The sequence below is a fragment of the Cervus canadensis genome, chromosome 1 (assembly GCF_019320065.1).
Source record: "Cervus canadensis isolate Bull #8, Minnesota chromosome 1, ASM1932006v1, whole genome shotgun sequence".
Lineage (NCBI taxonomy): Eukaryota > Metazoa > Chordata > Mammalia > Artiodactyla > Cervidae > Cervus > Cervus canadensis.
This window is the reverse complement of record NC_057386.1, coordinates 24,814,138-24,826,381: the sequence shown is the minus strand read 5'-3', so window position 1 is coordinate 24,826,381 and position 12,244 is coordinate 24,814,138. Positions and strand designations below refer to the sequence as shown.

Genomic DNA, 12,244 nt, shown 5'->3' with positions numbered 1-12,244 from the left:
ATCAATACTTCCCAGCATTGATAGGATATTCTGACTGCAGATTTAAAGCTTAAAGAATCGAAGTTCAGAGATTGAGCTCCCACATCAGTTGTAATTCAGGTGTCATGCATACCCCTTGGCTTTAAGAAGCAAGTATAATAGCTCATGAAGAAGTTGAAAATACTGCCTGGCTATAGTGTCTGTGGATTATGGCTGCCTGGAGCCACCCAAGTCTGGACTATAAATGGTCACTCAGGGTACAGGGCTGTGGGGGATGTGCTGTGTTGACTTAGCCCCACTTTACATGGTGATACTTTAGCAGTTGGTTTGTCCCAAAATGTCTCAGATCCACTGGCAGAATATTACTTCCTTCACTCTCAGGTTTGTTGTGAACAAGTGATTTACTGCTTACAAGTGAGCACTTTATTTCCAGAAAAGAACATATTTTTCTCACCATGTTCTATTCATTTTTGAATGCTTATCATTATAATTATTCATTTTTTAAGTTTTCAAGACAGCCATACACAAACACACTCTCAGCTACAGTTTGCCCAGAATCAAGAATATACAGGATCCTTCTACTCTAAGCAGTGTCCACTTTGTCCTTGGTTCACTTATTCAGCAGATATCAGTTAAGTACCTGTATATTCAAGCAGATACTTCCTTATCTTCATGGAGCTTATACTTTAGAAGTCCATATCAAGACTCTTTTATTTTCCCCAAATTGGAATTCTTTTTATGATGAAGTACATTTTAAAGGCACCTGAATAATCTGGTTCTTTTTTTTTTATAATCTGATTCTAATGAATAATAGTTTCAAATATCACTCTGAAACATCAGTGGAGTTTGCTCGTAGCCAGCCAGACAAGCTGGCTTTCTGTAAGTCATAAATTTCGAGGTACCCAGGGCAAATCTGCTTTTTCCTGGAACCAAATGTACTTTCTAGACAGTTATACTTCTCAAGTGGGTGACCTAATCCTCACTATTGAACATATGTTCTATTCTTTGCCATATTTATATTCGTCTAAAAGCTCTGAAGATATTTATCTCAGTTCAGTTAGAGAGTTGGTGAATGAGGACATTTCAAAACAGAGAAAAAGTATTTTCCTTCCATGGGGATGAATTTAGTAGCTCTGTTAAGATGGAATTTTGGCCAGCACACTAATCCTATTTCTGTGCAGTGTTAAAATAATAGCTCTTTTAGAGGGTGCATAATTCCTTCCTAAGTATACAATCGTAAACAATTAGTTTTACTTAAATGAATCTTAATACTTCAGAAGAGTTCCCAAAAATTTTGGCCATTGATGTATATTTTTCAGATGCTTTAGGAACTAAAAGTATGTGTGTAGTGCCTTGTATTTAAGCAAATGAGAATATGTTTGTAGCCTTCTGGAGAGAACTAGAGAAGTGAACTTTTAAAAATGGAAATCCTTTTGTGTATGTGTGAAGGAAAGAAAAGTAAAAAGCAAAAGAGTGAGATTCAGACAGGAACCTGCTGTAGTAGTAAGTTTAGTGGCAGAGCAAGCTGCAGATGAGAGATGGTTAGTAGCCTGATAATATTTAATCTTCAAGTGACATTTGATGTCACTTGTGTGCATTTGATGCACACAAAGCAATTTTTGGTACTCTCTTAAAAGGAATATGGCCATGTAAAAGTATATTTTAAAGAGACTGGGACAATATAATGAGGGACACTGAGCAGTATCTTTAGAGTTATCTAGCCAGCCAGGCAGCCAGCCTTCTGGAAGCCGTTGTAATAAAGCTCCTAGGATAAATTAGCTCTTTCCAAGGATCAGAAATGAAATTTAAAAATAAATTTTAAGCATATTAAATATTTCGATCATCTGCTTTCCGAAAAGAAAAGTTAAAATTAGCAGTCTGATTTTCTGGTTCTAACTGAACCCTAACAGCCTTGCATATATTTATTTACTGATGTGTAGAACTTGAAATCCCAGATCACCTCTCCACTTTTTAAATCACTGTTTTGTTCTTTTTTGGGGATAGGACCTGTTTACATTGGGCATGTAAGCGCAATCACGGTCAGGTGGTCTCTTACTTACTGAAATCAGGAGCTGACAAAGAGATTCTTACCACAAAGGGAGAAATGCCTGTCCAGCTAACATCAAGAAGAGAAATTAGGAAGATTATGGGAGGTGAGTTTTTCTGAGATAACTTGATTTTGTCAAACTGAGACTTGTGGTATCATTGTATGTATTCTTTAAAAAAAAGGTTTCTTGTAAATTGGAGGATAATTGCTTTAAGATGTTGTGTTGATTTCTGCCAACAACAACGTGAATCAGTCATAATTATATATATGTATCTAAATATATATGTATATCCCCTGTATATATTCTTGACGCTAAACAGCCGGTGTGTTTCTAGAAACAAGATAATCTTACTGTGCCAAGATAATTATTCCGTGCTGTTTCTGGAAAGGTAGACATTATAAAGTTTTGAGTTTTTTATCTGTAAACTTTTAAGGAGATAAAAATGATAACAAAAAACCTACAGTAAATACTGACCAAAATATTTGTTGTATACCAAAGGACACTAGCTTTCACAGGAGACTCTTGGTAATTTCTTTTGTATGAAATCTTTTTTTTTTTTTTTAATGTGTTTTTTTTTTGATGTGGCCCACTTTTAAAGTCTTTATTGACTTTGTTACAGTATTATTTCCATTTTATGTTTTGGTTTTTTGGCTAAGAGGCATGTAGGATCTTAGCTTCCTGACCAGGGATCGAACCTGCACCCCCTGCATTGGGAGGCACAGTCTTAACTGGACCACGAGGGAAGTCCCTTTATTTGCTCATTTTTATAAGACTATGTAAGTGTTCTGTGTTTTCATGTTTTTAAGTGGAAGATGATGATGGTGACGGCGATGACTACCCCCAGCTGAAGAAAGAGTCAGAACTGCCCTTTGTTCCCAACTATTTGGCCAACCCAGCCTTCCCTTTTATCTATACACCTGCATCAGAGGATTCAGCCCAGCTACAGAATGGGGGCCCCTCCACACCTCCTGCATCACCCCCTGCAGATGGCTCGCCTGCGTTGCTGCCCCCTGGAGAACCTCCCCTGCTTGGGCCCTTTCCACGGGACCACACCTCTTTGGCACTGGTTCAGAACGGTGATGTGTCTGCCCCCTCTGCCATACTTAGAACACCAGAAAGCACAAAACCAGGTCCTGTTTGTCAGCCACCAGTGAGTCAGACTCGATCCCTGTTCTCTACTGTCCCATCTAAGCCACCAATGTCTCTGGAGCCTCAAAATGGGACATATGCAGGACCAGCGCCAGCATTCCAGCCATTTTTCTTCACTGGAGCATTTCCATTTAATATGCAAGGTAACCTCTCATCAGCAAGTAGCCTCTGAAAAGGGCAAAGTTGTCTAGGGGTCTAGTTCTTTACTTCCTATTTTTTTGAGGAGTGGGGATAGGATTTATCTATTTTGAGTATTGTTCAGTTGCGAAGTTGTGTCCTACTCTTTGCAACCCCATGGACTGCAGGGCTTCCGTGTCCTTCACCATCTCTTGGAGTTTGCTCAAACTCATGTCCACTGAGTTGGTGATACCATCCAACCATCTCATCCTCTGTCACCCCCTTCACCTGCCCTCAGTCTTTCCCAGCATCAGGGTCTTTTCCAGTGAGTCACCTCTTCACATCAGATGGCCAAAGTGTTGGAGCTTCAGCTTCAGCGTCAGTCCTTCCAGTGAATATTCAGGACTGAGTTCCTTTAGGGTTTACTGGATTGATCTCCTTGCTGTCCAGTGGACTCTCAAGAGTCTTCTCCAGCACCACAATTCCAAAGTATCAATTCTTCGGTGCTCAGCCTTCTTTAGGGTCCAGCTCTCACATCCACACATGACTACTGGAAAACTGATGTCTCTGCTTTTTAATATGCTGTCTAGGTTGGTCATAGCTTTTCTTCCAAGGAGCAAGCATCTTTTAATTTCATGGCTGCAATCACTGTCTGCAGTGATTTTGGAGCCCAAGAAAATAAAATTTGCCAGTTTCCGATCTTCCCCATCTATTTGCCATGAAGTGATGGGACTGGATGCCATGATCTTTGTTTTTTGAATGTTGGGTTTTATTTTTTTTTTCCTTTTTTAAAAAAATTATTTGGCTGTTCTGGGTCTTAGTTGTGGCATGCAGGATCTTTAGTTTCAGCATGTGGGATCAAGTTTCCTGACCAGGGATCAAATCCAGGCCCCCTGCACTGGGAGTTTGGAGTCCTAGCCAGTGGATCACCAGGGAACTCCTGAATGTTGAGTTGTTGGTTTGTTTGTTTTTTTTTTGAACATTGAGTTTTAAGCCAGCTTTTTAACTCTCCTCTTTCACCTTCATCAAGAGCCTCTTTAGTTCCTCCGCACTTTCTGCTATTAGAGTGGTATCATCTGTATATCTGAGGTTATTGATATTTCTCCTGGCAATCTTGATTCCAGCTTGTGAGTCATCCAGCCCAGCATTTTGCATGATGTACTCTACATATAAGTTAAATAACCAGGGTGACAATATAGAGCCTTGACGTACTCCTTTCCCACTTTGGAACCAGTCCATTGTTCCATGACCAGTTCTGTTGCTTCTTATCCTGCATACGGGTTTCTCAGGAGACAGGTAAGATGGTCTCGTATTCCCATCTCTTAAAGAATTTTCCCAGTTTATTGTGATTCACACAGTCAAAGGCTTTAGTGTAGTCAGTGAAGCAGAAGTAGGTGTTTTTCTGGAATTCTCTTGCTTTTCCTATGATCCAGTGGATGTTAGCAATTTGATCCCTGGTTCCTCTGCCTTTTCTAAATCCAGCTTGTACATCTGGAAGTTCTCTATTCATGTACTGTTGAAGCCTAGCTTGAAGGATTTTGAGTATTACCTTGCTAGCATGTGAAATAAGCACAATTGTACAGTATGAACATTTTTTGGCATTACCATTCTTTGGGATTGGAATAAAAACTGACCTTTTCCAGTCCTGTGGCCACTGCTGAGTTTTCCAAATTTGCTGGCATACTGAGTACAGCACTTTCACAGCATCATCTTTTAGGATTTGAAATAGCTCAGCTGGAATTCCATCACCTTCCCTAGCTTTGTTCATAGTAATGCTCGTAAGGCTCACTTGACTGCATTCCAGGATGTCTGGCTCTAGGTGAGTGACCACACCATTGTGGTTATCCAGGTCATTAAGACCTTTTTTCTACAGTTCTTCTGTGTATTTTTGCCACCTCTTCTTAATCTCTTCTGCCTCTGTTAGGTCCTTACTGTTTCTATCCTTTATTGTGCCCATCTTTGCATTAAATATTCCCTTGGTATCTCTGATTTTCTTGAGGAGATGTCTAGTCTTTCTCATTCTCTTGTTTTCTTCTATTTCTTTGCATTATTCACTTAAGAAGGCTTTCTTATCTCTTCTTGTTATCCTTTGGAACTCTGCATTCAGTTGGGTATATCTTTCCCTTTCTCCTTTGCTTTTCACTTCCCTTTTTTTAATCAACTATTTGTAAGGCCTGCTCAGACAACCACTTTGCCTTCTTGTGTTTTTTTTCCTTTGGGATGGTTTTGGTCACTGCCTCTTGTACAGTGTTACCAACCTCCATCCATAGTTCTTCAGGCACTCTATCAGATCTAATCCCTTGAATCTGTTTGTCACTCCTACTGTATAATAAGAGATTTGAGTTAGGTCATACCTGAATGGCCTAGTGGTTTTCCCTACTTAATTTAAGTCTGAATTTTGCATTAAGGAGCTCATGATCTGAGCCACAGTCAGCTCCAGGTCTCAGTTTTGCTGACTGTAGAGAGCTTCTCCATCTTCGGCTGCAATTTTGAGTATAATTACAACCTTACAGAAAAATTACAAGACTAGTAAAAGGAACTCTCTTTAATGAGATTTACAAATTATTTTTTGCCCCTTTACCCAGAACTACTTATGTGTTTTTTTCCCCTAAGAACAAGGATGTGTGCTCAGTTGAGTCTGACACTTTGTGACCCTAGGAACTGAGCCCACCAGACTCCTCTGTCCATGGGATTTTCCAGGCAAGAATATTGGAGTGGGTTGCCATTTCCTACTCCAGCGATCTTCTCGACCCAGGGATTAAACCCAGGTCTCCTGCATCTCCTGCATTGGCAGGCAGATTCTTTACCAATGAGCCACTTGGGAAGCCCCAAGAACAAAATAGTCTCTTACATAATCACAATACAACAGTCAGATTTAGAAAATATAACCTTGATGTAATACTATTCTTTAATCCACAGTCTGTATTTAAATTTTATTAGCCATTTAGCAGTGTCTTTTGTAGCTATTTTTACCCCCTCCACCCCTGCCTGCTGTGTTAGTGTTCGGCTGTCATGTTGGAGTAGTCTCCTTTAATCTGGAGCATTTCCTCAGCCTTTAACTACCTTTTGGCCTTCAGATTTTTGAAGAGTCCAGGCCAGTTCTGTTATAGAGTATGCTTTCATTTTTTCTCCGCTCTGATGAGCAATATTCTCCTATAGAATCTTATATATGATAGACGAAATTAACAACCCATCTCTCACAGTAAAAACTATAGGACATCAATGATATTGAAGCTATGAATATACAGATTATGAAGACTTAAGCTTTGACTCCTATATAATTCCAACATCAGAATTAAAACCAGGAGAACTGCGACTACTAGAGGTAGATAACCGAGTTGTTCTACCAATAGAAATAACAATCTGAATATTAGTCTCCTCTGAAGACGTACTGCACTCTTGAGCCGTACCCTCTCTAGGACTAAAAACGGATGCAATCCCAGGCCGCCTGAACCAAACAACTCTTATATCGACTCGACCAGGTCTATATTACGGACAATGCTCTGAAATTTGTGGATCAAATCACAGCTTCATACCCATTGTTCTTGAACTAGTTATAAAGAAGGTCCTTCCCTTCTCTGCCATTTACAGCAGTAGAAAATACATAGATTATTATTTATTGGATGATAATTCATTAGTATCCTTATTTTGATGTTCAAATTATGTCAGACTGATCCAGAGGAAGCCCCTTGAAGCTAGTTCTTGTGTCTCTTGGACATCTTCATTATTCTTAGCTCATTTCCTTACTTTGTGGTGCAGCAGGATGTTTCAGGCTCCCTAGTGCAACTTCCCTGACCCAGCCTTGGAATCACGCATTTCTCCAAGGAGCCCTGGTTTTTCTTGGTGCAGGATGGTGTTCAGAAACCAGAATGTGAACACTAGATGTGCTCATTGCTACTAGTGTATCATTTCTTCTAAGCTCATTCAGAGGACAGAATTAGAAAAGAAAGAAAAAAGCAAGCAAACAATAAAGAACAATTGAATAATGAAAGATTCACCAGGAAGATTTATTTATAAACTAAACATTTATGTACATAGTAACATAACTTCAGAGCATTCTGAGTTCTCATTTAATTGTTACAACAGACTTTTGTACATTTTATTTTTATTTACTTATTTTGGCTGTGCCACATGACTTGCAGGTTCTTAGTTCCCCAACCAAGGATTGGCCCTAGGCCTTGGCAGTGAGAGCAACGAGTCCTAACCACTGGGCCACCAGAGAATTCCCATTAGTACATTTTAGAAATGGAGAAAGTTAGACACGAAGAGGTAATTTGTCCAGAGTCACACATCTAGTACAGGATAGATGAGGGATATACCCATTCATACCACAGTCATTCAAGGTTCAAAAGGTCACAAAAAGAGTTGAAAGCAGCTCCCACAATTTATGACAAAAGCAACAAACTCTCCGTTGATATTTTAGATGAAAAGTAGAAAATAAACATATACTTCCTGGATATCAAGCTGCACACTAGCCTGAGAGGATTAGTGAAGTTAAAAGGCAAGCAAACAACCACACATATTTACTTTTTTCTATATTGCTATATCTATTTATAATTTAAAATATTAAAAACTCTAAGTTTATGGTTTTTTTTTATATTTATTTTTTTATTTTTTTATTAGTTGGAGGCTAATTACTTCACAACATTTCAGTGGGTTTTGTCATACATTGATATGAATCAGCCATAGATTTACACGTATTCCCCATCCCGATCCCCCCTCCCACCTCCCTCTCCACCCGATTCCTCTGGGTCTTCCCAGTGCACCAGGCCGGAGCACTTGTCTCATGCATCCCACCTGGGCTGGTGATCTGTTTCACCATAGATAGTATACATGCTGTTCTTTTGAAATATCCCACCCTCACATTCTAAGTTTATGTTAATACCTCCAATTCTAGTCAGACACCATAGGGTGTAGTCTAGTGTTACCTTTGTTTTTCCATGTAAGCAGCTCCCTTCTTTCTGCTTTTGAGGACCTGTTACTCTAGGTGCTGCTAACAGTGGCCCAGGGATGCCATGTAAAGAGCAAAGCAGAACTACCAAAAGCACGTATGTGCTTAGCTTGAGCCTTCTTTGCAGCCAGGCTCAGAATTTAAAGGCAGACTGTTTAGATCCCAGATCCACAAATAATGGTCTGTTTACTCCCAAAGCCAAGATTCTTCCCTTATTAAAGTAAGGCATAAAAAAATAAATAAATAAATAAATTTAAAAAAAAAAAAAAAAAAGTAAGGCATTTAAATCATAGTTAGACTTCATTTTTATTAGTAGCTTATCTTTTTGCTCTTGTACTGTGTTTATTGCAAGGATTTTCACGTCTCATAAATATCTTTAGATCCACAATTGTTAAATCTTTGTAGAGTAACTCGTACCATATCTTTCCCATGCCGCCTTTTCTCTTCTCTTCCTCATACCCTGCTTATGTGTAGTTTGATACCCAAACCCATTCTCAAGCCTTTACCTGCTTAGCTCCAGTAGCAGAAGTAAATTATCCTTCTGTACAGTTGGGATGGTTGTCCACTATCTCCTTCTGCTGCCCATTTACTTTATGAACCACAGTGTTAGACATAGGGAGGACAACGCAGGCCGTTGCACCAGCAGAGCCAGAATTGAACGTGAGCAAATGGTACTGATTGTGCTTGGTTTTCTTGTTGGGTGGCATAGGTCTTCAGCATGGGGCATGATTAACAGTAACCATCTTCTGGAAAAGATCTTAAATTGCATCAGCTAACTATGCTAGAATGATTCATTAACATTTCTTCCCCTTTTCCCTAGAGCTGGTACTCAAGGTGAGAATTCAGAACCCATCTCTTAGAGAAAATGATTTCATTGAAATTGAACTGGACCGACAGGAGCTCACCTACCAAGAGCTGCTCAGAGTGAGTTGCTGTGAGCTGGGTGTTAATCCTGATCAAGTGGAGAAGATCAGAAAGTTACCCAATACTCTGGTAAGAAAGGTAAGAAAGGTCTGTTACGTGGTTGATTTTTCCATTTGGAAAATATATACCTTCCTCTTTGGGTATGTGAGTCATAGTTAAAGAAATGAGAAAAGAATAGAAAAAGAGCAAAGGGTGGTCTTCCATTGAGCTTTCTTTCCTCTCCTGGGCCTATAGAGATACTGGCATTTATAAAAGTTGTAGAATACCAGAAAGAATGTTCAGAATTACCGTTCACATGTACCTATTTTTAGTTATTTCTCTGTAATGATCTGTAAGGATTACCTTAGTGTACTATCGGATGTGCCTTGTGTTTTATAACATAAGAACCAGGCTAAATCACAGGGCACCTCTATTTCGGTACATGTGTGGTCCTCCCAACATCTCTGGGTTCCCTGAATGTCAGGCTTCTGGCTTCTCAGGGCACCTGAGGAAAACACCCCTGCACTGCTTTTCATGGTGTGCTCGTCTGGGAGCGACAGATGCTACTAAGGGCTTCTACATTTTAACCCCGTTCATGCTCCTGGGGACTTGCCTACACTATCACTGGTTTCAACACAGAACACCAAGACCATAGAGACAAGGGGCACCTCTTAATCTAGTTAACCTATTTTTGTTTCAGGACAAAGATGTCGCTCGACTCCAAGATTTTCAAGAGCTGGAACTGGTTTTAATGATAAGTGAAAATAATTTTCTGTTCAGAAATGCTGCATCCACACTGACTGAAAGGCCTTGCTACAATAGGAGAGCTTCAAAACTGACTTACTAATGCAGCAGGAACTTTTATTACTGAGTATTGTGACAGTGTGCATCACCTCTGGGCCAAGGACAAGCCATTGATCTAATGCCTTGGATGCCCAAGGAGGGCCCCTGATGCCACTTCGTAGTATATACTAACATCGTTCTGCCAAGGTAGGAAGCCCCTGACCCCCAAGCAGCGGTGCCACTCTTCCAAGCCTCTTGGTGCACAATAAACCTATTGCTTGAAGCTGTGAACAGCTGAGAAGTGGCCTGGAGAGGCAGAAGCCGACGGTTCTATACCGAGGGTGTTTTCTGTGTATGTAAGAGAGTTGTCTAGGCAGACGCTGAGAGGGAGCGGAGCCTGTTTCCATCCTGTTGACGGTGCACCTGAAGGGCCAGGACGCACTTCTCTCGGTGTTGCGTGTTCACAACTCTCCTGAAGTGTGAACTGACTAGAGAGGAAAACGGGAAAGCCGAGGTACTGGACACAGGAATTGTGGTGTGACTTGTGGCTTTGAAGTTTCACATAACATACTTATAAATGTTACTCAGGTTAAAAGTATTTAAGAATACAGTTACCTAATGTAAATACGCTGTTAACCAAAAGAGCTTCCCTTCCCCCCACATTGTCCATTGTAAACACTCATGACTTTCTGTCTCTAGCCATTGCTTGTAGTCATCTCTGCATTAACTCCCCTTTTTGGTCACTAGAGGGCTCTCTGACGCTTTCTGAAAGAGCAGCGGCTATTTTTCTTTTTTTAAACTGAAGCAGTTCTGTCCTCGCGTGTCTGTTTAATCTCACTGAAAGAGACGAGCACAATCGTTGCTGGTCCGTGTTCTCCACTTTCATTTTCCGCTAGAAATGAGAAGCAATTTTCCGGACAGAATCTGTTGCTATTTTAAAGGTTATTGTGGGAAACCGAACTAAAGGAGTTAGCATCTTTATTTTTGTATCAAAGATAAAGATTATTTTGAAATTATTAAGATTTTTACACAACTCTGAAATCTGTTGCTTTTGTAAACAAGTTGTTTAATCTTAGGGATCCCCCACAACCACCACTAACCTACTTAACAAAGTCAATGTGAGTCTACCAGGCTTTGTTCTGGAAACAAACACCTGATTAAACTCTTGAGCATGGTGTAAGAATTTTTGTAAAGAATGCATTTAAGGGTTCTTTTCCTTCCCTTCACTGTCATTAATGTTAAAAAGAAAAGCCACTGTCTTGTTGAACTAAATAGCTTAACTTTAGAAATAAGAATGAGCACACTTAGATAAACAGGAGAGCAGGGGTTTTGAAGCCAGCTGTTGAAGAGCATCCCTGCTGTCTTAAGAAGCTTTCTCCCCACAGTGCCTATAGTTTCCAAAGAAACTTAACTTCCTAACTGGGTTAATTTTATTGGAACACTACGATTGAGAGAGAAGGTGCAGAAGATGTCAGTGGAAGAGAGTGTTGTGCTAAGGTAATGGCCTCCTGCTGCTGCCTAAATGCTGAGCTGAGGTTGAGGTGTTTTCAAGGCCAACTTTGTGACGTGGAGTCACTGTGTTCAGTGACTTAATTGTAATTCACTAATTACTGATGGTGAGTTACTCACTTTGTGCAGTGTTTGTCTAGCAGAGTAAAGGTTACTTATTACTCCCTTTCTCTGAAATACTTTAAAGAAGAAACTTCCCTTGTGTTTCAACCAGGCAGAAGCTAGAAATACTAACCTTTTTTTCCCTATACCTTTGAAAAAAGTTACAATTTACTGATACAATTAAGGCTAGTTTTATCTTGGAACAAATAAATTCAGTATTAATTCATGTGTCTCAATCACTGGGGTTAGTACTCTTCCAGCCATCTAGATCAATTAGAGATTCTCAGAAGCAGTGGAAGTCCCTGGATGGGAGGTGGCCTACAGAGGAGTAGCTTCAGGGCATTTCCTGGGCTTAGAAACAGAGGCTGAGGAAGTCACAAGTGAGAGATGAGCCCTGCACTGCATCTTTCTTATAATGTCCTCTGTGGTCAACTGACTCTTGAGTATGGCAGTGGAATTAGACTGCACAGTTGCTGGTAGGTGAGTTTAAAGTCTTAATCTATGCATTCAGAGAAATATTTTTATATGTTTTGTGTAATTTATAACAAGGATTTTTTTTTAGCTTTGTTAATTGTGAATTCGCCCCGCCTCCTCTACTGCATATTTAAAGCATGTGTTCACACTGTGTGTAAATATTCACTTTGTGCACTGCTGACTGTTCAAGCATAACAAGTATTATTAAAATTAAATATTAACTGACTAA

At 39.9% G+C, this 12,244-nt stretch overlaps 1 protein-coding gene across 1 annotated transcript in view; it reads left to right on the top strand.

The window, feature by feature from the left end:
• The window catches only part of ANKRD40 (ankyrin repeat domain 40), a 16,699-nt gene extending 4,455 nt beyond the window's left edge, over positions 1-12,244 (top strand). Inside the window, exons 2-5 of the mRNA XM_043471709.1 lie at positions 1,984-2,132; positions 2,834-3,319; positions 9,065-9,246; positions 9,848-12,244. Of these exons, the coding sequence (XP_043327644.1) occupies positions 1,984-2,132; positions 2,834-3,319; positions 9,065-9,246; positions 9,848-9,994 (964 nt within the window). The 3' untranslated portion in view covers positions 9,995-12,244. The remainder of the gene's footprint in view (positions 1-1,983; positions 2,133-2,833; positions 3,320-9,064; positions 9,247-9,847) is intronic.